This window comes from Callorhinchus milii, unplaced genomic scaffold, assembly GCF_018977255.1.
Source record: "Callorhinchus milii isolate IMCB2004 unplaced genomic scaffold, IMCB_Cmil_1.0 Scaffold31, whole genome shotgun sequence".
Classification (NCBI taxonomy): domain Eukaryota; kingdom Metazoa; phylum Chordata; class Chondrichthyes; order Chimaeriformes; family Callorhinchidae; genus Callorhinchus; species Callorhinchus milii.
The window spans coordinates 2,706,491-2,731,490 of record NW_024704772.1 but is presented as its reverse complement, the minus strand read 5'-3'; the positions used below and the strand labels follow the sequence as shown (position 1 = coordinate 2,731,490).

Genomic DNA, 25,000 nt, shown 5'->3' with positions numbered 1-25,000 from the left:
GGCGCTGGGTCAAATGCGAGGACTATCACGCTTCCGATGACGACGATTACTGAACCCGTGGAGCGATCGATGAGGGGGCGATAAGATTCTATGTGAGACGAGGCTGGGAAGAGGTGAGGGCAGCAGTTTGCGGAGAAACCCGTTGCCGTTGGTAACGAGCAGCGACTCTGTGGAGATTTCCCGTCGTACCTTGCTTTCCTTCCTGAGGTTTATTGGGTATTTCTTCCACATTCTCTGCCGGGAACCAGCCAGTTCGACCTTTGACAGTGCCTTCCCAAAACCCTCCTTCCCCGATGCTGAGGACTGGAGAGAGAGAGAGAGAGAGAGAGATGTTATAACAAGGTCAGACGTCGGAAGGACGTCCGAAGGCGCTGGACAGTCGGGGAATTTGGACCCGAGCTGGTGGAAGGGGGTGGTCGGGATCAGATTTGGGTGGAACAGGCTGAGCGGAGAGCGCGGACAGGTTGGTAAGGGGTCAGCCGTTGCGGAGGTATTGAGGGGCAAAGCCACATCAACTCTCTACCCCGTTTCCCCTTAGGTCTCTCTCTGGGGTAGGCAACGCAAGCCGTTGGCGTGCGAGTCACGAGCCGACCATCGCCAGGTTACAGGACCGATCATCTCAATGGATGCGCCAAAAAGCTCACGACAGTTTTTTTACGCAAATCCCAACCTCCGTCTCCGTCTCGCGATGATAACCCCGGCGTTTGACCCGGCGCCTCATCACGTCTTCGAGACGTCTCAAAGCGCTTCGCGGCCGCCTCTGTCTTCACTTATGCGCCGCGAAGTGGAGTGACCGTGCATTTTGGGGGCGAACCGCGGCAGCCGATTGCGCCCGCGACGTCCGCCACAAACAGTCGTGGATTAAATGACCAAATTACTATTTTATTCAATGTTTTTTTTAAGGGATTATTACTCCGCCAATCGACTAACAACCTGGTTCCTTGGACCATAGACCATCCAAAGAGTGAGTGAGTGAACAGAGGAACAACGCTGTTCACTCACACCTTATCCGCCGCCTGAACCAATCCTCGACCTGTCAGGTTAATTAGTTTTCCTCTCTCCATAGATGCTGCCTGACCTGCTGAGCCTTCCCGGCCACTTCTTATGAGAGAGGAGTCATTTGATGGGAGAGTTTCAGTCCTGTTCGAATTAGCTCGTCGGTATATATAATATACATATGCTTTCGTTTTGGTCGGGTGGGTGTCTTGACACACCCGGAAACCCAGCACTGTGCTTCAGATATGTACAATACACAATCGCTCTCATGTTCTCCGCAAACAGTATTCCGTTCAAATTCTCTCCCACACCCCCCACCCAACTCTGCTCTAACCCGACTCCCTTGTCGAGGAGTCCTGCGGCTCAGTGGCTCGAGCCCCCGCCTCGCCAGCGAAAGGACCCGGGTTCGATTCCGGGAGAGGACGAAATGTTGGGCAAGTTTCCTGACTGCACACGCGCACACACGCACGCACGCACGCACACACGCGCGCACACGCCTCTGGTTACCCAGCAATAAGTAGGAACCCGGTTGTTACGTCGATTGGTGGATTACTATCCCGGGGGATAATAATCCCTTCCCCCCAAAAAAATGGGGTCACTCCAATCCGCGGCTGTTTGTGGGGACGTCGCTGGGCGCAATGTGCCCACGAAATGCACGGTCGGTCGACTTGGCGGCGTTTCCCGTGAAGCGCTCCGGGGCATCTCGAAGGCGCGGTGAGGGGCTGTACGAAAGGCAAGGGGCGTCCGCTCCCCACCCCACCCCACCCCACCGCCCCCCCACCCACCTCCTCCCGCTTGCTTATTAGCCGGTTGCGGACCCTCTCCGCACGTCTCACGTGTCGCCTCGGGCGAGGCGGCGCCAACTGTTTCCCCCAAACACCCTCCGCTCTCGCATCCTACCCACTGCGAGCTCCCGCCTCTGTCTCTCCATCCGTTACCTCCGTCAGCTCATCGAGGGGCTGCCCTCGTAGAAAAGCCCCCCCACCCCCCACCCCCCACCCCCCCCCACCCCGACTAAGCTTCTCCTCTACGGGGCAGTTGCTCCACTGCCGTTTCGCCAACCGGGTCCTGACGCTCAGGGACTCGGCCACGCGGGACGGACTGCTCCAGTCCCGGGAATAAAGAGAGTTAAGTTCTCTCGCCGCCCCGAGGGTCTCGGACTGCACCGTGAGGTCGACTCTGTCGAGTTTCCGCGGGTGGGGGGAACGGGGGGGGATGGGGGGGACATTACAGTCGTAGGGAGCGAGAGACCCACTCGCCCGTTCGTTGAGCTAATACTTGCCGGGGGGAACGATTGGGAGATATCAAAGGAAATATCAACGCTGCAGAAAGCAAAGGGGTTGGTGGGGGGGGGGGGGGGGGGCAAAAAAAAGGCACTAAAAGGGGACGAGCGAGAGCCTCGGAGAGGGAGAGAGAGAGAGAGAGAGATGATGGAGCTGCTCCGAGCCCTGGGGGAGAGGAAGTTGAGTGCAAGGGGTGGGAGGGAGGGAGGGAGGGAGGGAGGGGCGGAGGGGGGGGGGGGGGGTGAAGGCATACAAAGAGAGGAAAGTGAGAGTGAAGCAAAGCACGAGAGAAAGAGAAAGAAAGAAAGAGAGAGAGAGAGAGAGAGAAGGATTAAGGCGGAGGTGCGGGCAACAAGGAGCAGCGAATCGGTACATCCGCGGAGTCGGGAACGCTGGAACGGAGAGAGAGAGAGGGAGAGAGGAGGAGAGAGAGAGAGAGAGAGGAGAGAGAGGAGAGAGAGAGAAGGAGAGAAGGAGAGAAGGAGAGAGAGGGAGAGAGAGAGAGAGAGAGGCGAATGAAGGGTAGACGAGGAAGCTGACGAAACAGCCGAAGGGAAAGGCATGTTCCGAGCGCAGTCAATGCAATGGAGGGGAGACTCGATTCCGGACGGACACACACACACACACACACACAACACACACACAACACACACACAACACACACACAACACACACACAACACACAACACACACACACACAGACACACAACACACACACAACACACATACAACACACACAACACACACACACACACAGACACACAACACACACACAACACACACGCGCGACACGCGCGCCCGACACGCGCACACACACACGCGCGCACACGCGGGCACACGCGGGCAAACCGGGCGAGCGTCTCCCCCCCTCTCTCCGCCCTTGACCCCCTCACCTGGCACCGGTTTGGTTTCCATGGCAACGGCGGAATAAAAGGCATCGGCCGACGCGAGCTCTGTACGGGTGGCCGAGGAGGAGGGGGTGGGGGGGGGTGGGGGGGTGGGGGGTGGGGGGGGCGCTGGGGGGGTTGGGGGGTTTGGGGGGAGGGGGGGGGGAGTGGGGGCTTCTTTTTTGTTCGTCAACCAACTCTTTCACGCATTGCTGATTGGATCAATGGAGGGAGTGGTGCGCGGGGCTGCTCAGATCTGGCGTTGCCACGGTGACGTGCGAGGGTTGATGGTTGCCGTGGCAATCGCCGAGGGTTCACGTCGCCCTGGCAACCGGCCGTGGGTTAACCCACGGCTGTTACACACACACACACACACGCACACGCACACACACACAGCCGGAGGCTCGATTCCCCCCACGAACCCCCACCCCAACCACCACCGGTCCCACCGCCATCGCCATCGCCATCGCCACCGCTATCGCCACCGCCATCGCCACCGCCATCGCCACCGCCATCGCCACCCCACCCGCTATCGCCACCGCCATCGCCACCGCCATCGCCACCGCCATCGCCACCGCCACCGCCACCGCCACCGCCATCGCCATCCAAGGCCAATTCCAGCAATCCATACACTGGGTGGGTGGGTGGGCGGGTGGGCGTGTGGTGAAGGGACCCCTGCCCACCCCCCCCCCACCACCCCACGCCCACGCTCCAGCCATCACAGGAGCCCCCGTGGCTCAGGGGTTAGACCCCTCGCCGGGCGGGCGGGCGAGCGGGCGAGCGGGCGGGCGGACCAGGGTCCGGTTCCCGGGCGGGTCAGGACAGGGCCAGAGAGCGGTCGGTTCACTGTAGGGCGCTCCCCCCCCCCCCCACCCGCAAACAGTCGCGGATTGAGCGACCAAATTATTATTACTTAAGGGGGATTAGTACCCCCGGGAAAAGCGATCCGCCAATCAGTCGGGTTCCTACCGCTACGCGCGTGTGCGCGTGTGCGTGCGTGCGTGTGCGTGTGCGTGTGAGGGTGGGGGGGAGTGAGGAAACCTGCCCAAGGTTTCGTCCTGCCCGGGAATCGAACCCAGGTCCTCTCGCTTGCGGGGCGAGTGGTCTAACCCCCACCCCCCCCCCCCCCCGAGCTACAGGGAGTAGAAAGATGGGTCAGAGCAAAAGACAGAGAGAGAGAGAGAGAGACAGAGAGAGACACAGACAGAGGCGGATAGAGGGCAGAACGAATTTGGTGATCAGTAGGACTCGAGGGATTGGCGTTACCAACCGGTCTCAAACAGCCAGTTTGCTCGCTGGTAAAAAGCGCTCACCACCAGGCGGGGGAACTGGGGTGAAAAAGACCGCCATCGAAGGCTTTGATGCGTTTAACGTTAATTAACTCATCAAATCTTGTTAAGGAACGTCGTAATTTTCACCCCATCCCTCTCTCGCCTCGAAATACCTCCAGTCCGCTGCCGTTTCGTTCGTCCCTGCCGCTCGCAGGGCGGAGGGAGCAAGCAGGAGATCCCGCCACGCGCTCATTAACCCACCCTCACCCCCGTGAGTCTGATTCCTCCCCCCACACGCACTCCACCCACCCCCCCCCCCGCCCGCTGCTGCAGTTCTCCTACAGTTACCCCCCCCCCCCACCCACACACACACACACACAGGCTCGGAGCACTGCTCCGCCACTGTCAAGCGCCAGGGAATCCATATTTAATTGCTAACCTTGATGGGGGGTTGTGAAGTGACACCGAGTCCAAGCCACGAGCGATTGGGAAGAATTCCAACTACGAGACCAACCTTGACACCAGCTGCTTTGCCAACGCACAGATACCTCGACATAGGATGTACAGGAGGAGGCCATTCAGCCCCGCGAGCCTGTTCCGCCATTTTGAGGCCATGGCTGATCACGCACCTCAAATCCAGTTACCCGCCCTCATCCCACGTCCCTCAAAACCCGGACCTGACAAATATTTATCTGCCTCCGTCTTGAAAGTGCGGCAAAGGAGGAAAAGGGGAACGTGATGGACTACTCTTTCAGAATAGATGCGAAACCTCGAGCTTTTTCGCTCGAACAAAGGAGGTTAAGAGGAGATGGAGATGTCCTGAATTCCCAGAGGGTTTTCATGAGGCAAATGGGGAGAAAGTATTTCCACGAGTCAGTGATTCGGTAATTAGGCGCTGGTAATTTAAGGGAGAGAGAGAGAGAGAGAGGGAGAGGGAGAGGGAGAGAGATTGCAGGATTTTTTCTAATAAACATTTCTAAGGATATGGAGCACTCTATCAAAGCAGAATCCTTAATAGCTTTCAACACCACCACCACCAACACATTGCACTTGTATAGCTCGTGTCCTTTATGTCTGGACGGTCGGGGGGGTTTTTGGGATCAGGAGGGGTGGAGGGCAAAGGGGGGGGGTTTGTGGGGCCGCGGGGCGGTCGAAAGCACGGTCGAAGAGGAAGTTCTTCTTCGGACAGGACTTGAAGGAGGCAAGGGTGCGGGGTGCGGGGTGCGGAGGGGGGTGGGGAGGCGAGACGGAGGGATCATTAGACAAAGACAAACTAATAATAATAATAATAATCCTTGCGTTTGGCACAGCGCCATATCGCGTCGCTGAGACGTCTCAAAGCGCTTCGCTGCGTATTTTGAGGCCGGAACGAAGGAAAAAAAGGGAAAAGAAAATAAAGAGTGGGACCAAAGAGACAGCTCTTTGCACCGCAGGCTGAATGGCCCCCAGAAAAATTCGACAACTGTCGAGTGATTTTTTTTCCCCCCGTTACAGACTTGTGATGGTCGTGACGGAAAACTGTGTGAAACGCTGCAATTTTTTTTTTTTTTTTAGCCGATAAGCGTTTCGAGCAACGTGTTCCCCTCACGCTGCAGCCTCGCCAGCGTCGTCTGCGGCGTCCCTGTGGCTCGGGGGTCGGAGCCCCTCGCCTCGCAAGCGAGAGGACCCGGGTTCGATTCCCGGGCGGGTCAGGGCGGGGCGAAACCTTAGGAAAGTCTCCTTACTCCATACAAACACAGAGACACACCATCTAATACAAATACATCTGTTACTATATTATTATTATTATTATTATTATTATTATTATTATCTGAAGGGGCTTTAATCATCGTAATAATATTAATAACTCTTTGCCTTTGATATCGCGCCTTGGCACGTCTTCGAGACGTCTCAAAGCGCTTCGCGGGACACACTGCAGAGTGTAGTGACCGTGTGTTTTGCGTGCTTCATGTTCTCTGGCCGTACTGACCTTTGACTTTCTCCCCCTTGTTGAGCAGGATCTCCCCCTCTCCCTGGGGCTGGTAAGACTTCACCACCACAAAGCTACGGCCTGGCACGGCGCTGTACAGCTTGCGCTTAGGCATCCGGCTCAGCGTGTTCCCCGTGGAGTCCTTACTGCCAACCCCAGAGCTGTGAAAGAGAGAGAGAGAGTGAGAGTGAGAGAGAGTGAGAGAGGAGAGGCTAAGCTCAGGCCACCTACCATAACTGGAGCGATATGATGCTGCTTTAGTGTAAGAGAGAGAGAGAGAGAGCGTGTGTCAGAGAGTGGGGGGTGAGAGAGTGAGGGAGGGAGTGAGGGAGCGTGTGTGAGTGAGTGAGTGAGTGAGTGAGCGAGCGAGAGCAAATGTGAAAGAGAGATAGAGAGAGTGGGCAAGAGTGCGTGAGAAAGAGGGCGATGGAGAGGCGACAGATTGAGGGCGAGAGTGCGAGAGTGAGTGACACAGGGAGTGTGTTGAGAGTGAGGGAGTGAGAGTGAGAAAGGAGTGAATGAGAGCACGTGAGAAACAGAGGTAGAGAGTGTGAGAGAGTGTGAGCAAGAGTGTGTGTGAGAAGCAGAGAGTGACAGAGAGTGAGTGAGAGAGCGCGAGTGACCGAGTGAGAGAGAGAGAGCAAGTGACCGAGAGAGTGAGAGAGAGTGAGTGACCGAGAGTGAGAGAGAAGGTGAGAGGGGGGAAGGGGGGAGTCGGCCGAGCGGGGAGGAGGGCCGAGCGAAGACGGACGCGAGGTCGCGAGCGCCTCGGGCCGCGTACCTGAGCCGCCCGCGAGGCTGCCTCCGGATCTCCTCGCCCGGGCGTGTCCGGGAGGGTGACCGGCTTCGCCCTCCCCGGGGGTTGCTGGTGCTGCGCAGGGTGCCATTGGGGTTCCTCTGAGCCGGGGGGCCGGCCGAGAACGACAGCCAGTCGGGGACGTTCAGGTTGTTGTCGCTGCTCGACCGCTGCAGCATGTTGGGGTAACTCAGGACGTTCTGCCCTTCCCGCCGCGGTCCCACGTAGGGGGGCTTCTCCTGGAACGGAACTGTGAACGGGCGCGGGTTAATAACGACCCCCACCACCACCACCGCCGCCGCCGCCACCACAATAACACAACAGAGGACCGGGAGGAGGCCATTCAGCCCCTCCAGCCGGTTCCGCCATTCTACGGCTGATCTGGACCTCATTTCCAATCACCACTAATAATAATTATTTAATAATTAATAATACCGGACCACCTCGGCCTGGAAGATGCCAATGGATCCGAAAGGATCCTTTTTGGGGGGGGGGTGGGTGTGGGGGGGAGTGTGTGTCGGCGGGGGGGGTGGGGGGTGTCGGGGTTGTACCTCCCCCCCCACCCCCCCCCCGGAAAAAAAAAGCCATCCGCTCGCCGATCGACTAGCAACTGGGTTCCCACTCGCTGCTGGGGAGACAGAGGCGCGTGTGTGTGTGGGCGTGCGTGAGTGTGTGCGCACGCATGTGTGTGTGCGCGCGTGTGTGCATGTGTGTGCGTGTGTGAAGCCCGAAAAGGGCCTCGTTCTGCGCTCTATCCCTTGCGTGAATCAGCAGAAGTGACGCGGACGCGTTGACCCGCTTTAAGTCCGAGCTTGGCTGTGTGTTGCCGAGGGAGCTGAGTGAGAGGGGTGTATCGAGATCCTCGACCGGGAAAAGGGTCCCGTGATACTCGTCTCTGCTCCATACAATCTGCCGGTGAAGCCGAGGCTCAGACAGCGATGAATCCATCGGTGGAACAATGACCGGATTCCAGTCGCCGAGTTGACCCATTTCCGAAAACGCTGGGAACCTCGAAACTAGAGCAAAGGAATCACGTCTGCGAGACGTCTCCAAACGTCTAAAGTGAAGTGACTGTGTGCTTTGCGTGGGCCACTGCACACAGCAGTGGATTTGAGTGACCAACTGAGAGTCAGTCAATCGTGGCTCAGTTGCCGGCCGTAGCCAAGGTTACAATGATCTCAGGAGAAAGATTCGACTGGAAAAAAAGAAAGGAGTTTCTCCCGGTCTCCTGGTCAGCAATCCTCCAGATAAATTGCTCATTAGCTTCACCACAACCATGACAACCAGGGTTTTAATGCCTCATCCGAACCTCTCCCTCCTCCTTGCACCGAGTCCAACTGAGAACTGTAAGCTCAAGTCCCAATGTGGGTTCCGAACCCACAATCTTCTGACCCAGATACGAGAGGTAATAATAATAATAATCCTCGCCTTTAACACAGCGCCTTATCGCGTCGTCGAGACGTCTCAAAGTGCTTCACGCGATACACTGTACAGTGAGTTGACTGTATATTTTGTGGGCAGCCGAGTCCCCACAAACAGCCGTGGATTGAGTGACCAAATTATTATTGTTTTTCTGAAGGGATTATTACCCCCGGAAAAGCGATCCGCCAATCGACTAACAACCGGCTTCCTACTTACCGCTGGGTAACCAGAGGCGTGTGTGCGCGCGTGTGTGTGCGCGCGTGTGTGTGTGTAATAAGGAAACTTGGCTAAGGTTCCTCCCCGCCCGGGGAATCGAACCCGGGTCCTCTCGCTTGCGAGGCGAGGGCTCTCACCGCTGAGTTACAGGGACTCCACGACTGAGCAGAAGGTCTGAGGATTATTAGTAAGTGACTTACCTATGTCGGTGACCCTGTGATTTTTGATGAACTCAGCCAGCTCAAAGTTTCCGGCAATGATGGCTACCTGACAGAGGACACAACAGGCACATCAGCCAAAAAGCCATCAGCTTCTCTTTGTTCCTTCCCCAACACCCCCCACCCCCACCCCCCACCCTCCACCCCACTCACACGCGGCATCCCAACTCCCGCTCGCTCACAATCTGTGCCCGTTAATTTGCTCTTTGGTACCCAAGAGGACCTGCGCATAAAATGACGCAGACAATTTCACTGCCTTTTAAGACGGTTTAAACTAGGGCACGGAGCATTCTAATCCACGCTCTACTGACCCAGGTTAGAATTGGCCCGGGAGCGCAGGATGGTACCACGCCGAAGGAGCTTTATTCCGCCTTATCACGTCTTCGAGACGTCTCAAAGCCCTTCGCAGCATACGCCGTAAAGTGTAGGGACTGTATATTTTGTGGGCGAAACGCAGCAGCCACTTGCGCCCAGCGACGTCCCCCACAGTCGAGACTGAGTGACCAAATAATTATTATTTTTTAAGAGCGATTATTTCACTCGGAAAGCGATCCACCAACCGACTCGCAACCGGGTTCCTACTTACTGCTGGGTAAACAGAGGCGAGTGTGCGCGCGCGTGCGTGCGTGTGTGTGTGTGTAAGGAAACTTGCCTACGGTTTCACCCTGCCCGGGAATCGAACCCGGGTCCTCTGGTTTGCGAGGCAAAAGTTCTCACCGCTGAGGGACACTACAGGGACTCCAAACTGACCTTGATGAGCAACAAATCCACCACAAAACAGAAGTCTTGAAAAGAAACACAACAAACATAGCTGTGTATATATATGTATGTATGTACATATATATATATATATATAGCTGAAAGTTGAACAAAGTCAAGCCTGGTTTCTGCTTCACGCCCTACATTCACAGAACCTTCCTACAATCCACGTGGAAAGTGGCACAGTGTAATGTAGGTTAGCGAAATCCAGGAACGTAGCCTCAAACCCAAAATAGCTTAATTAGCTGTAGCAAGGGCACGACGCAGAACCAACTGCCAACGAGATACAACTTGCCCTCTCTCTCTGGCCCCCGGAGACTTCTGTCCTACATTGGTCCTCACATTCATCTTGTCGTTCAATAACAATGAAAAAAACACACACGCGCACCAATCTTTAGCTCTTCAAGGTGAACCATATCAAGACCTCCCGCTCAATATGGACTCAGCACTTGCAGGCGGGTCAGGTAAAGCACAGCTCAGTTAACCAAAGAACAAGTGAGTAAAGTCTCCCTCTGTACTGTCCCGTTCAGCGCTTTCAGGTCAGTTATGTGCAGCACAGGTGAGGGAACGGACTGACAGTCCCCGGGGCGTTCTCTAACCTAGTTGTGGAGTTTGCATCGAGCGTCTGGGATATTTTTGGTCGATGAAACCCAGGGTTGTGTTGTTACGCAGTTTGTACTTGCAAGGCAGGTTTGAAGCCCCTTACCTGGAATGCCGTCTGTCTGTTATTGTTCTTCAAGTCTTTGTTAGCTCCCCGGTAAAGCAGGATGCGGGAGCAGTTATCCTGTAAAATAGGGACAGAGAGAGAGAGAGGGAGAGCGTTAGATGGGGAGAGAATGAGAACAGACACACAGAAAGAGAGAGAGAGAGAGAGTGACGGAATCGAGAGATGTAGGGAGCGTTCAGAGAAAATCAGAGCGACAGATGGACAGACAGGTAGGGAGACGAGGAGGGGAGAAGAGAGAGAGAGAGAGAGAAAGGGGGGAACCGGAGAAAATGACAGATCTAGAGAGATAAATAAGATAGAATTCAATGTGTTGGCATACCAGCTAACCGCATGTCCACTTATCTGGATCGGCCTCTGATGTTGAAGCAAATTGCAGATGGAAGCACTGGTAAAAAATGTTAAGTTACGTCGTTTGTTGCGATGGACGGAATTTGCCTGTTCTGCGCTGTGCCAATATAGGCCAACAGTGCAAAGGTGGGACAATCTGTCACAAGGTGTGACGGGGATTAGTCGGGGGAAACAGCCAGAGAGATTGTCGAGCCAGAGAAAGTGAGAGAGAGACAGAGCGAGAGAGACACGGAGAGATAGAAAGTTAGAGAGAGAGAGAGAGAGAGAGAGAGAGGCTCAGAGAGAAGGAGACTCCAGGAAAGTTTGGGATTGAGACACACAGAGAGAGAGAGAGAGAGCGGAGAGACAAACTGAGAGAAAACAAAAAGGAGGGACTTAATGCAAGTGTTTAAAATTATAAAAGGGTTTGGATAAGGTTAACATAAATAGACATATTCCGCCGGGAGTCTGTAACCGGGGGATACGGATATAGAAGAGAATTTAGTAGGAACTGCTTTACGCAGAAGGTGGAAAGAGACTGTGGAGCTCACTGCCTGAAGTGGTGGTTGAATTAGATAGCGTTGATGCCTACAAGAGGAATGAGGTAGAGGGGAATAGATGGGTGGGAGAGGGAGGAAGGGAGGGAGGGAGGGAGGGAGGAAGGAACGGGTGATGACATGTGCGGAGCATTCACACAGACGTGGACTAGTTGGACAGAGCAGCCCGTTTTCCTGCTGTACACGTCTGCGTAAATCGTTTGAGGCACGATTTGAGAGATGGGACGTTAAAGAGACTCAGAGAGAGAGAGAGAGAAAGATTCCGAGAGAGAGAGAGAGAGAGAGAGTCAGCGAGCGAGACACATAGAGACACAGAGACAGGTTGGAGAAATTCGGAGAAAGATAGTCGGAAAAAGATAGTTAGAGAGAAAGCGAGAGTGTACGAGAGAGAGAGAGAGAGAGAGAGAGAGAGGATGGCAGTATGGGAGGGAAGATTACAGTGGTACCCACTCACTCACACATACACACACACACACAGCTAAACATCAGCAAAGATCATTCAACCCAAGTCAGTGTCCCCAACACCTCGCTCCTAAATATACAGCAGCCACTGAACTCTTTGGTCTTTAACTCGCTCCCGAGGATTCAACGACAACACACGACATCTTACACGGCGCCTCTCACGTCGGGAGGACGTCCCAAGGCGCTGGGCAGTCAGGGAATTTGGACCCGAGCTGGGGGTTGGGATGAGGAGGGGGTGGAGGGCGGGGAGGGTGGGGGGGCAGGAGGGCAACCGGAGGGGCATCGAAGAGGAGGGTCTTGAGACGGGGGTTGAAGGAGGCAAGGAAGGGGGTGAGGAATATACTGTTCCATATATAATAATAATAATAATAATAATAATAATAATAATAATCCTTGCATTTGATATAGCGCTTTTCACGTCGGGAGGACGTCCCAAAGCGCTTCACAGAACACACTGTAAAGTGAATTGACTGTATATTTGTGGGCGAACGCGGCAGCCAATTGCGCACAGCAGCGTCCCCACAAACAGTCGTGGATTGAAAATGACCAATTTATTATTGTTTTTGGTTTTGGAGGATTATTATTAGGCTCTGTGTGGAGTAAGGAAACTTGCCCAAGGTTTCGCCCTCTGCCTGGAATTGAACTCAGGTCTCTAGCTTGCAAAGCGAGTGCTCAACCACTGAGCTACAGGACTCCACATATGTGTGTATATAGACCCCAACCTGTACCAAGCAGGGGAGGAATATTCGGACACTGACAATAATTCCCTTTACTCTTGCAAACCCTCAACTAGAGATAATAATAGTAATAATAATAATAATAATCCTTGCATTTGATACAGCGCCTTATCGTGTTATTGAGACGTCTCAAAGCGCTTCGCAGCGCAGTAAATTGACTGCCTATTTTGTGGGTTGAAACGCGGCGGCCGATTGCGCACAGCAGCGTCCCCACAGACGGCCGTGGATTGAGTGACCAAATGAATAATTTTTTTGAGGGGATTATTACCCCCGGAAAAGCGATCCGCCAACGGACTAACAGCCGGTGAACAGAGGCGTGTGCGCAACTGGCAACTTTGGCTCCCCCTCCCTCCGCTATCTTGCGGTTGGGGTGGATGGGGGTGGAGCGGGGAGTTGCGGGGGCAAGAGGGGAGGTGGGGGTGGGGGGGGTGGGGGGTAAGAGAAAGGGTGAAACGGGGGCGATGGGGGGGGGGGGGGGGGGTGGTTGGTGGGTGCAAAGGCCGACGTAAAAGCAAAACAAAACGGAAATGATAAACACAGATACGGTAACTCAATCAACATAACTCACATGTGATACCGACCCTGTTGTACAGTGCACAGATGTGGAGAGCGGTGTTCCCCGAGGCGTTCTGCGTGTTGACTTCCGCTCCGTAGAACAGGAGGTGCTCCAGATGCAGGGCGTGGCCTTGGTGACAGGCCTGAGGAGGGGGGGGAACACGACGACTTTCAGGGTCAATGACGACAACAACTTGTCCTTCGCTCAGCAGTGGCGGAGTCTGACCCTGAGCGAGGGTGGGTGGGAGGGAGGGAGGGAGGGGTGTGGGGGAAGCACGATCAAAGAGGAAGGTCTTTTCATCCTTTGCGCTTGTTACGTTAAGGTGCCCACACAGTGTACAGTCACTTTTACTGCGCTTTACAGCTCAACCTGTGAAGCGCTTTAGGGGCATTCTCCTGACGGGAAAGGTTGAAGGTTGAGTCCCCGCCCGGGACTCGAACCCCCCGGGTCCTCTCGAGGGCGCTCTAACCGCAGGACTCCACGATGACCTTAGCTGGTGATAGGCGGGGAGGTGATGGGGGGAGGTGGGGGTGTGGGGGTCCAAGAGAAGGAGGTTGTCACAGGTCGCAGGTGTAACGGTGGGTTACCTGGTGAATCTCTCGCCAGCCGTTTTCGTCCGCGCAGCCCAGCTGCGCCCGGGTGTAGAGCAGCAGCTCGCAGCAGTTGGTGTCCCCTCCCACCATGGCCGTGTGGTACAGAGGAGTCAGCCCGCGCCTGTCCTTGTAATTGGGAGACGCTCCCTGGTCCAGGAGAGTCTGCAACACAACGGGGGAAGGGGGGAGAAGGGTAGGGGGTGGGGGGGGGAAGGAAAACTCAGTACAAACCCCGCCGGCTTGCCATCCATCACTCCTCCCCGCTTTGTCACCAGCGCTCGGCTCCTGTTCGGTGGTCCTCTCAGTCTGGTTTGGATACACTCCTACGCGCGGTGATGGGTTTCCACGAGATACCCGACTGATTCTCTCCCCCCCCCCCCCCACCCCCACCACCCCGCCGCCCCCCCACCGTCTTCGCGGAGTATCCGGTAAAGCGAGTCGGCTGCGTGTTTTGCGGGCGAAACCCGGCAGCCGATCGCGCCCGGCGACGTTCCCCCCCAAGTCGTGGATTGAGGGAGCGAATTATGATTATTATTGGAAGGGATTATTACCCCCACCCCCGCCCCCCCCCCCTCTCCCACCCACCACCCCGGGGAAAGCGATCGGTCGATCGACTGACAACCGGGTTCCTATTGACTGCCGGTAAACAGAGGTGTGTGTGTGTGTGTGGAGTAACTTGCCCAACATTTCGCCCTGACCCGGGAATCGAAGCCGGGTCCTCTCGCCTGCGAGGCGAGGGCTCGAACCCCTGAGCTGCACGCGGTCTATTACTGGCGGCTGGGGCTTACCCAGACCCCCGTGTAGTTGCGGGCTATGGCGGCTTTGTGTAGCGCTGTCATCCCATCCCGGGCCCGGAAGTCAATGTGCGCCCCTCCCAGACACAGCACCCGAATCACCTCTCCACAGCCATCGAACTGCATGCACAAGGTCAGCGGGATTTCTGTGGGGGTAACACAGGTTACGAGCTTAGACCCTCCCCCCCTGCATTTAAATCCCTTCGCACCCCCTCTCTCTCCCCCCCACCCCCTCCACCATCACCCTCTCCCTCCGCTCCACTGGCTCTGGCCTTCTCTTACGTTCCCCCCCCCCCCCCCCCCCCCCCAAACCGTCCGCCCCCACTATCAGCGGCCGTGCTTTCGGACTCCCTCTCCCCCTCAATCCCTTCGCCTCGCTCCTGCGCCCCCGCAACCCCACCCCCACACCACTCTCCCAACCCCTCTCGATCTCCCCCGGTTTTCGGGTCGCGCTCAAAGACCTTCCTCTTCCACCGTGCCTACGGTCATCTCCCCCCCCCCCCCCCCACCCCTCCCTCCGACCGTCTCGACATCAGGTTCCGTCACTGTTAAGCGCCAACACGAAGGGCGCTATATAAATGCAAGCTGTTGTTGTTGTCGCTCAGTTGGCAGCACTCTCCCCTCTGGGCCAAATAATAATAAGAATAATAACCCTCACACTTGATACAGCGCCTTATCACGTCTTCAAGACGTCTCAAAGCGTGTGAGGCGTGTGCGTGCGTGTGTGTGCGTGTGTGTGTGCGGGGAGTAAGGAAACTCGCCTAAGGTTTCGCCCTTTCCTGTCCCGCCCGGGAACCGAACCCGAGTCCTCTCGCTTGCGGGGCGAGGGGGTCTAACCGCTGAGCTACAGGGACCCCCCCCCAACCCCCCCGACCCCCCGAATCTTCGGGTGCGTGGTTTTTACCGACTTCGAATCCCTGGGCGGTTAGGTCCAGAGGAGGCAAACGGTGGCGTTGCTAGTGACTGTGTCTGTAACAGGACCGAGATCTCAAGAGGGAGGGAGGGAGGGAGTTTGTGAATCGGTGGGTAGTAATTATCCCATCGGGACATTGCTGGTGCTCAATGCGTGTGCGATGTGACTACGCTCTGTCCCCCACCGACGCGAATGCGCTGGCAACGTCAATGAACCAAGTACTTCTTTTAAAGGGACCCTCACGCAGGTGCTGGGCAAGGCAGGGATTCGGACCTGAGCTGGGGGGGGCGGGGGTGGGGTCGGGATCGGGATCAGGAAGGGTTAGAGGGAGGGAGTGAGGGTGACCGATGGCGCGGCCAAAGGGGATGGTCTTGAGACAAGCCTTGGAGGAGGCGAGGGAGGGAGGGAGGTAGGGAGGGAGAGAGGCCAAGTAACTGTGGGATGGAGTTCCAAAGGGTGGTGGCGGAGGGAGGGGATGGTGGGGGGGGGGGCAGATCTCGTTGAGTTCGGATGAGCGTAAACCAACCGCCGGGCTTCCGAAACACCTCCCTGAACATCCTTCCGCCTGCTCAACGGGAGTGGTTTCGGCGCAGTCACTCCGCAGTGGAAGAAAAAGCCCTGTGAAGCGCTTTGAGATGCCTCAGTGATGTGAAAGGCACCGTATCAAATGCAAGGATTATTAGCTGCTATTATCTGGCGGCCTCTCATCTACTCCTCAGTAATCCTTGCCTTTGATATAGCGCCTTTCACGTTGAGTAGACATACTTCACGGGAATTACTGTGAAGTGCAGTGAATGCAATTTACAGCTACGTTCCTGCCAACAGCCCCAGGAATTCAACGACCGATTTTATGCAGTTTTTTTTTTCCTGGACGGGAAACTGGGAAAGTACTCTCTTGGAACAAGTGTTCCTCCCTTTGGTTTCTTGTGTTGCAGCAACAACAGATGACATTCTGCACGTCGGGAGGACGTTCCCAAGTTTGCTGGGGGGTTGGGGGTCAGGGAGGATGAAGGGGAGGGGAGGGTGTGGTGGGGGGGGTGATGGGGTCACGGAGCCTGGCCGGGAAGAGGACACGAGCTGCCAGAGCTCTGGATGACCTTCAGCTTGTGGAGCTGGGAAAGGCCGACGAGCGTCCGAGGTCGCGAGGAGCTTTCAAAACCGGGGCAGCTTCGATTTTCTTCTCTCCTCGGGATTTCCCCCCCACCCACCCACCCCCACCCCGAAACGTTAAGCACGGAAACGTGCCACTGGGCTTTCTCAATCCTCCTCCCGCCTTCTCAAGAGCCTCGAAACAATAAGCTCCGGCCGTTCGCGAAGCAATTGCACAGCAGAAACCGTTATTAGCCCATCGTTCACTGAGCCAAGGAAGTCTGCTCTCGCCTTTGGGGACCTTAAGCCGACACACCATTTACAGGGCCGGAGCTCGGAGAAACTGACAGGGAACAAAGTGCTTTAAAAACGCGGGGGGTGGGGTTTAATAATAATAATAATAATAATCCTTGCATTTGATATTGCGCTTTTCACGTCAGGAGGACGTCCCAAAGCGCTTAATGGTCTGATTTACTTGGGGACTCGCTGCTTTTTTTGAGGCACTTAAAACAATGACCAAACCTCTTCCGTTTGATTTCACGTGGGCCGGCGGACTCGAGGTAAATGGCTGCCGAGCGTAGTGACTGTGCATCTTATCAGTTCTGCGCACGGCAAAGGAGAGAGGGAGGGAGGGAGGGAGGGAGGGAGCAGCAGAGATAAGTCTCATCCTCAGTAATAATAATAATAATCCTTGCATTTGATATAGCGCCTTATCACGGCTTTGAGACGTCTCAAAGCGCTTCACGGGACGCACCGTTGAGTGTGGGAATAACAGGTTTGATTCCCGTTACTCGTGTCCCCATTAACGGGACCCCACCCCCACCCCGTCCCCATTAACAGGAGTGAGTGCTCCCCTCCCCACCTCCGGTCTCCGTGTCGTGATAGTTGGGGTCCAGGCCTTTCTCCAGCAGTTTGAGGATTTTCTCCGCTGCCACCAGAACCAGGGAGTGGGGGGGTTGGGGGTGGGGGTGGGTGGGGGGTGTTGGGGTTGTGGGGTGTGGGCAGAGATTGGAATCATTCCCGGTTTTAGAAATTGACCCCAATCCCTTCCCTCTCTTTCTCCGCACTCTCCCCCCTCCCCCCCCCCCCCAGAGACAACCATAAGATGTTGGTAGCCCTGGGGGTAGTTGTAGTATTTTAGCCAGATCTTTCCCCCCTCCCTCTCCCCCCTCCCGCCCCCACCCCCAAAGAAATACGGGATTGGAAAAAGAGGCGGAAAATCATGTTCTCAACCCTCTCCGCACTCTCGGTTCTCCTCTCTTCCCACACTCCAATCTTCCCTCCTTCTGCGCTCCTCCCTCCCTCCCTCCCTCCCTCCCTCCTTCGTTCTTCCCTTAATAATAATAATAATCCTCGCGCCTGATACAGCGCCTTATCGGGTCTTCGAGACGCCTCAAAGCGCTCCACAGGATACACCGTAAAGTGCAGTGACGGGGTATTCCGTGGGCGAGAGGGCGGCGGCCGATTGCGCCCGGCGACGTCCCCCACAAACAGCCGTGGATCGAGTGACCAATTTATTATTATTATTTCTGAAAGGATTATTACCCCCGGGGAAAGCGATCACAACCGGGTTCCTATTTACTGGGTGAACCGAGGCGCGTGGGTGGAGTAAGGAAAGTTGCCCAACGTTTCGCCCTTCCCGGGAATCGAACCCAGATCTCTCGCTTGCGAGGCGAGTGCTCCAACCACCGAACTGCAGGGACTCCAATCTCCTCTTCCTCCTACACTCGAGAGCACTCCTCACCTCCCTCGCTCTTCCCTTCCTCCTACACCGCACAGGAATTTAAACGCCAAGCTTAGCGTTTAACCCTGTAAGAAGCTTTGCCTTATCTTGTTGCCTCTCCTCGAAGGGTCTATTCATTGGACCTTCGCCCCCTCCCTGGATTTTAATGCGAAGAAGCTTCCTGCGTTCCACTACCTCTCTTTATCATCACGTAAATTATCTCTCTCCTCTCCGCCCGCTCTGTGAAACCCAACGAGGCATTTGTCCTCGGCGAGAGGCGCTCCGCAATGGCAATCCTTGCATTTGACGCAGCGCCTCGAGGCTCTCTTCGCGGGACTTTGCTGCCCAGTGTCGCGATTAACAATAATAATCCTCGCGTTCGATCCCGCGCCGTGTCACGCCTTCGCGACGCCTCGCAGCGCTTCACAGAACACGCTGCATATTTGGCGGGCGAAACGCGGCAGTCAACTGCGCACGGCAGCGTCCCCACAAGCAGCCGCGGGTTGAGTGACTGAATTATTATTATTTACAGTATTTTGAAGGGATTATTACCCCGGGAAAGCGATCTGCCATTCGACTAGCACCGACAGAGGCTTGTGCGTGGAGTAAGGAACCTTGGCCAATGTTGCGCCCCGTCCGGGAATCCAGCCCGGGTCCTCCCGCTTGCGAGGCGGGGGCTCTAACCCCTGAGCTACAGGACTCCCACGGTTGCCCGTTGCGTGAGCAGCGGCAGCCAATGCCCCGCCAACGTCCACGAAGCGAAGAGCCAATTTTTTTTTTAATCCAAAGGACATATAAATTCAAGTTGCCGTTGGCTGTGGCGAGTGGGGTTTTGTCGGTCTGCACAGTGGGTCGCACTGCACTGACTTCGGGACACCAGAGAGGGAGAGATTCGGGCAAACACCGATAAACCGTTCCGAGCAACGGAAGACCGTGCGCGATCGGCTGCCGTGTTTCGCCCCACGATACACACAAGCCACCGCGCCGTGCAGTATATCCCGGGAAGCGCTTTGTGACGTCCTCCACGACGCGAAAGCTGCTGTAGCGAAGGCACGGCTTACTGTCGGCTGAGGAACGTGGAACGCGACAGCTCAGAAGGAGGCCATTCGGCCCCGCTGAGCCTGCACCGGCGCGCAGAGCGAGCAAATCACTTCACTCCCCAAATTATATAAATATGGGAGTTTTTTTTTTCATACAGAGCTTCGCAAAGTGAGTCAGTCACAGCGCAGCGTTCACACCGATGACTATTGATCATCCGGATCCCGCTGCGTTTGAAGCCTTGTGTCTCCAGACCCATATATATGCAAATCTCTCCTTTTATCTGTCCCTCGACACGAGGACCCCGACCCCAGCCATTCAGCCCATCTTAATTGCCGCTGTGAAAGTCACAGGCCTGACCTTTCCTATCTCACCTGCCTGTGTAATCCACTGTAAATGTTCTGCATTGACCCGCGCCAACGAGTGACTCGCTTCCCACGCGCAGGTGAACGGGGCATTTGCTGAGGTTCGGTCCCTGTGCTGCTCGCCTCGGCTGAAATAATCCTGAAATAACCCACGTTCTCTTCGTTTCCCCCCCCCCTGCCCCCCCGCCCCCCGACAATAATAATTTGATTCGGCCCCTTAAAGCGAATTAACCTTATATCTTGTGGGCGAAACCGAATGGCGGCCGAATGCGCACAGCAGCGTCCCACGGACAGCTGTGAATTGAGTGACCAAATCATTATTATTATTTTTTTAGGGGGCGGGTGGTGGGGGAGGGGGGGGGGGAATTATCATCCCCGGTCAGCGAGCCTCCAATCGACCAGCAACCGCGTTTCTACCAGGGTCCTCTCGCTCGCTCAGGGTCCTCTCGCTCGCTCAGGGTCCTCTCGCTCGCTCAGGGTCCTCTCGCTCGCTCAGGGTCCTCTCGCTCGCTCAGGGTCCTCTCGCTCGCTCAGGGTCCTCTCGCTCGCTCAGGGTCCTCTCGCTCGCTCAGGGTCCTCTCGCTCGCTCAGGGTCCTCTCGCTCGCTCAGGGTCCTCTCGCTCGCTCAGGGTCCTCTCGCTCGCTCAGGGAGAGCTTTAAACAGGACGTCATACCCGGAACCCGCGACAGACTCCCAGCGAGAGAGGGAGGGAGAGGAGAAAAACACACGGCCGTCCAATTGGCGGTCATTTGGGGGACGTTGCTGTGTGCAGATGGCCTGCCGCATAGCCTAAAAATACGCAGTCGCTATTACACTTGAAAACAATTACACCTGAAGTGCTTTGTGTTGCAGTTGTTGCGACGGTCTCGGCGCTGTGTCAAACGCAAGGATGATAATTGCATTATTATTAGGGAATCGACTCCTGATCACATTCCCCCCCCTGCGCGCACCCCCACCACCCTCCCCGCCCCCCAGCTCTCTGATCACCCGCCGGAGTGCTTGCGTGGAAGAGAAAAAAAAAAAAAAAAAAACACCTGGCGAGCCTTGAGTCGAGTGACACACATCTTCGGGTCTCGAGAGCTCCATCGAGCCCGGCTCCAATTTAGTTCCAACGCATTAAGAAGTTGAAATGGTTTTAATGAACAAGAAATGCGTTCGTCATGTAATCCTCACGGCATTGCTCACCAGGCAATTGGAAAACTACAGTAACGAGATTAGCTCCACGCAGGGGCACCTGTCCCCAAAGTCAGCCCTCATCATTCATCGTTATTGTTCATAATAATAATAATAATAATTAACGGTTGCATTTGGTGTAGCGCCTTCGTGCTCGCATCTTCGAGGCTGCCTCTGCCACCTCCTAACCCCCGAGCACCCTGTCCGCGCCCTCCGCTCAGCGGGCTCCGGCCTGCTTCACTTCCCCCACCCCACCCCCCCCCCCGTCTCGCTCACCCCACCGTTGGCGCGCAGGCCTTCTGCCACTCTGCGTCCCTACCCTCTGGAGCTCCATCCCGCAGGCCCTCCGCCTCGCCCCCCCCCCCACCCCTCGCCGCCTTCAAGACCCTCCTCTTCGACCGAGCTTTTGATCACCGCCCCCTCCCTCCCCGACCCCCAGCTCAGCTCAGAGTTGTTGGGTGTCTCAAAGCGCCTGACAGGATACACCGCGGAGCGAATCGGCCGCATGGCGTGTGGACCAAAAGCGGACGCCATTTGCGCACGTCGGCGCCCCCGGCAAACAGCGGAGGTGACGGGCGGTTTGCAGTCAGTCGCGTCTGCCGGTCAAGCCTTATCATCACTGTCAATGACAATGACGCCAACAGCACTTGCGTTTGATGCAGCGCCTTATCACGTCTTCGAGGCGTCTCAAAGCGCTTCCCAGGGCACGGCAAAGCGGAGTGACTGCGGATTTTGCCCGGCAGCCACAGTTGCGAAGAGCTTTGAGATGCCTCAACAGCGTAGTCCGATTATTTATTATTATTTTATTATTATTACTATAACCTCCTTCTCCTCACGCAGCTTTCCTTGACGCTGAGCCCCAACCAGGATAGTCGGGACACCCCCCGGGAGTGTGCCGGCTTCTCCGCCCGGCGTTTCCTTTGAGCCGACTGTCACCCCAGAGACTTTCTCACAACAAAGGCCGGTGTTTGGCGACGAGGCTCGTTTGCAAATTGGCCGCAGAAAATGATAGATAAAGCGCTGAGTGGAACCCGCTGGAATCCACCCACAACCTTCTGCTGCCAAGTCCGGAGCTTAATGGAGCGAGCCGCTAAAAATAAACCGAGCCGGCAATGGTTCATCAATCTCAGCGTGGCGGGGGGGGGGGGGGTGGGGAGAGAGAGCGAGAGAGAGAGAGAGAGAGAGAGAGGGAGGTGCGGGAGGGATGGGGGAGGAAGTCACGTGAGCTTTTTTTTTAAATTCTAACAACACACACGTTGAGAATATTGCACATCTATTTCAAGTTTGGCTCCAGGACGGTTTCTGCTGCAGATGAGCCCGGCCGGGACTGGCTCGATCTGACGCACACGCACACACACGCGCACACGCACGCCCCGTGCATTATGCATGAAGCACAGCATCCAGCAGGGGGGGGATCCGTTTGATGTCCCGGCTCGCAGCTCAAATGGTCGTTAGCTGCTGCGAGTTGAGAAATAACAGTAATAAAGATAATAACGACGACGGTCCTTGCATTCGATCAGGACGTCTCACAGCCCTGAACAGGATAACACTGTAAAGCGCAGTGACTGTGCATTTTGCCGGCGAGACGCGGCAGCCAATTGCGCGCAGCAGTGTCCCACAAACGGCCGCGGATTGAGGGACCAAATTATTTTTTTGGGGGGGACGTGGATTTATTATTACCCCCTCGGAAAACCTACTAGAAACGCAGTCACTAGAAACGCACTCTCCTGTGAAATCCTACAAAGCACTTCGAGGCGTCTCCAGACCACGAAAGGTTTGTCTCGCGGCCCCTTTGCCACCGACCTGGAAATGACTCACAGGAACGATCGGGACACCAAGACACGGGCTCGGTAGAGGGGGCTGACGTGGGGCGGTGCAACGCAAGAGATGTGCCATTCTCGTTGGGTTTCTAACCAAAAGCTGCCGATCGCAAATCTGCTGAGTGCTCGTCTCCCGCGCACCTGACAGAACGCACGCAGAGTCGAGCCCGGGCGTGTAATAATTTAACGCAAAACAGCCCGAAATTAAAAAGGCCTATTTTTAATGTGCAAGAGATGAGAGGAGGAGGTATCGAATACTTTGATATTATTCTGAGGTCCACATAAATGAGAGACTAAACTTAGGTCCTGACTGCTAACCTTAGTCAGTTGGCCGATGGCTTTTCCGTGGGGTTATAGAGCCTTCGAGGGAGGGAGGGAGTTTGTGAATCGGTGGGTAGTAATTATCCCATCGGACATTGCTGGTGCTCAATGCGTGTGCGATGTGACTACGCTCTGTCCCCCACCGACGCGAATGCGCTGGCAACGTCAATGAACCAAGTACTTCTTTTAAAGGGACCCTCACGCAGGTGCTGGGCAAGGCAGGGATTCGGACCTGAGCTGGGGGGGCGGGGGTGGGGTCGGGATCGGGATCAGAAGGGTTAGAGGGAGGGAGTGAGGGTGACCGATGGCGCGGCCAAAGGGGATGGTCTTGAGACAAGCCTTGGAGGAGGCGAGGGAGGGAGGGAGGTAGGGAGGGAGAGAGGCCAAGTAACTGTGGGATGGAGTTCCAAAGGGTGGTGGCGGAGGGAGGGGATGGTGGGGGGGGGGCAGATCTCGTTGAGTTCGGATGAGCGTAAACCAACCGCCGGGCTTCCGAAACACCTCCCTGAACATCCTTCCGCCTGCTCAACGGGGAGTGGTTTCGGCGCAGTCACTCCGCAGTGGAAGAAAAAGCCCTGTGAAGCGCTTTGAGATGCCTCAGTGATGTGAAAGGCACCGTATCAAATGCAAGGATTATTAGCTGCTATTATCTGGCGGCCTCTCATCTACTCCTCAGTAATCCTTGCCTTTGATATAGCGCCTTTCACGTTGAGTAGACATACTTCACGGGAATTACTGTGAAGTGCAGTGAATGCAATTTACAGCTACGTTCCTGCCAACAGCCCCAGGAATTCAACGACCGATTTTATGCAGTTTTTTTTTCCTGGACGGGAAACTGGGAAAGTACTCTCTTGGAACAAGTGTTCCTCCCTTTGGTTTCTTGTGTTGCAGCAACAACAGATGACATTCTGCACGTCGGGAGGACGTTCCCAAGTTTGCTGGGGGGTTGGGGGTCAGGGGAGGATGAAGGGAGGGGAGGGGAGGGTGTTGGTGGGGGGGGTGATGGGTCACGGAGCCTGGCCGGGAAGAGGACACGAGCTGCCAGAGCTCTGGATGACCTTCAGCTTGTGGAGCTGGGAAAGGCCGACGAGCGTCCGAGGTCGCGAGGAGCTTTCAAAACCGGGGTAGCTTCGATTTTCTTCTCTCCTCGGGATTTCCCCCCCCCCACCCACCCCACCCCGAAACGTTAAGCACGGAAACGTGCCACTGGGCTTTCTCAATCCTCCTCCCACCTTCTCAAGAGCCTCGAAACAATAAGCTCCGGCCGTTCGCGAAGCAATTGCACAGCAGAAACCGTTATTAGCCCATCGTTCACTGAGCCAAGGAAGTCTGCTCTCTCCTTTGGGGACCTTAAGCCGACACACCATTTACAGGGCCGGAGCTCGGAGAAACTGACAGGGAACAAAGTGCTTTAAAAACGCGGGGGGTGGGGTTTAATAATAATAATAATAATAATCCTTGCATTTGATATTGCGCTTTTCACGTCAGGAGGACGTCCCAAAGCGCTTAATGGTCTGATTTACTTGGGGACTCGCTGCTTTTTTTGAGGCACTTAAAACAATGACCAAACCTCTTCCGTTTGATTTCACGTGGGCCGGCGGACTCGAGGTAAATGGCTGCCGAGCGTAGTGACTGTGCATCTTATCAGTTCTGCGCACGGCAAAGGAGGGAGGGAGGGAGGAAGGGAGGGAGGGAGCAGCAGAGATAAGTCTCATCCTCAGTAATAATAATAATAATAATAATCCTTGCATTTGATATAGCGCCTTATCACGGCTTTGAGACGTCTCAAAGCGCTTCACGGGACGCACCGTTGAGTGTGGGAATAACAGGTTTGATTCCCGTTACTCGTGTCCCCATTAACGGGACCCCACCCCCACCCCGTCCCCATTAACAGGAGTGAGTGCTCCCCTCCCCACCTCCGGTCTCCGTGTCGTGATAGTTGGGGTCCAGGCCTTTCTCCAGCAGTTTGAGGATTTTCTCCGCTGCC

The 25,000-nt window shown here is 55.7% G+C and overlaps 1 protein-coding gene across 1 annotated transcript in view; it reads right to left on the bottom strand.

Moving 5' to 3' along the window:
* shank1 (SH3 and multiple ankyrin repeat domains 1) overlaps window positions 1-25,000 on the bottom strand; it is a gene marked incomplete at its 5' end in the record, with an annotated part of 37,253 nt that overhangs the window by 1,887 nt on the left and 10,366 nt on the right. The window contains 9 exons of the mRNA XM_042344933.1: window positions 190-303; window positions 6,407-6,567; window positions 7,188-7,452; window positions 9,041-9,107; window positions 10,524-10,601; window positions 13,209-13,325; window positions 13,771-13,938; window positions 14,565-14,716; window positions 24,930-24,990. Of these exons, the coding sequence (XP_042200867.1) occupies window positions 190-303; window positions 6,407-6,567; window positions 7,188-7,452; window positions 9,041-9,107; window positions 10,524-10,601; window positions 13,209-13,325; window positions 13,771-13,938; window positions 14,565-14,716; window positions 24,930-24,990 (1,183 nt within the window). The remainder of the gene's footprint in view (window positions 1-189; window positions 304-6,406; window positions 6,568-7,187; window positions 7,453-9,040; window positions 9,108-10,523; window positions 10,602-13,208; window positions 13,326-13,770; window positions 13,939-14,564; window positions 14,717-24,929; window positions 24,991-25,000) is intronic.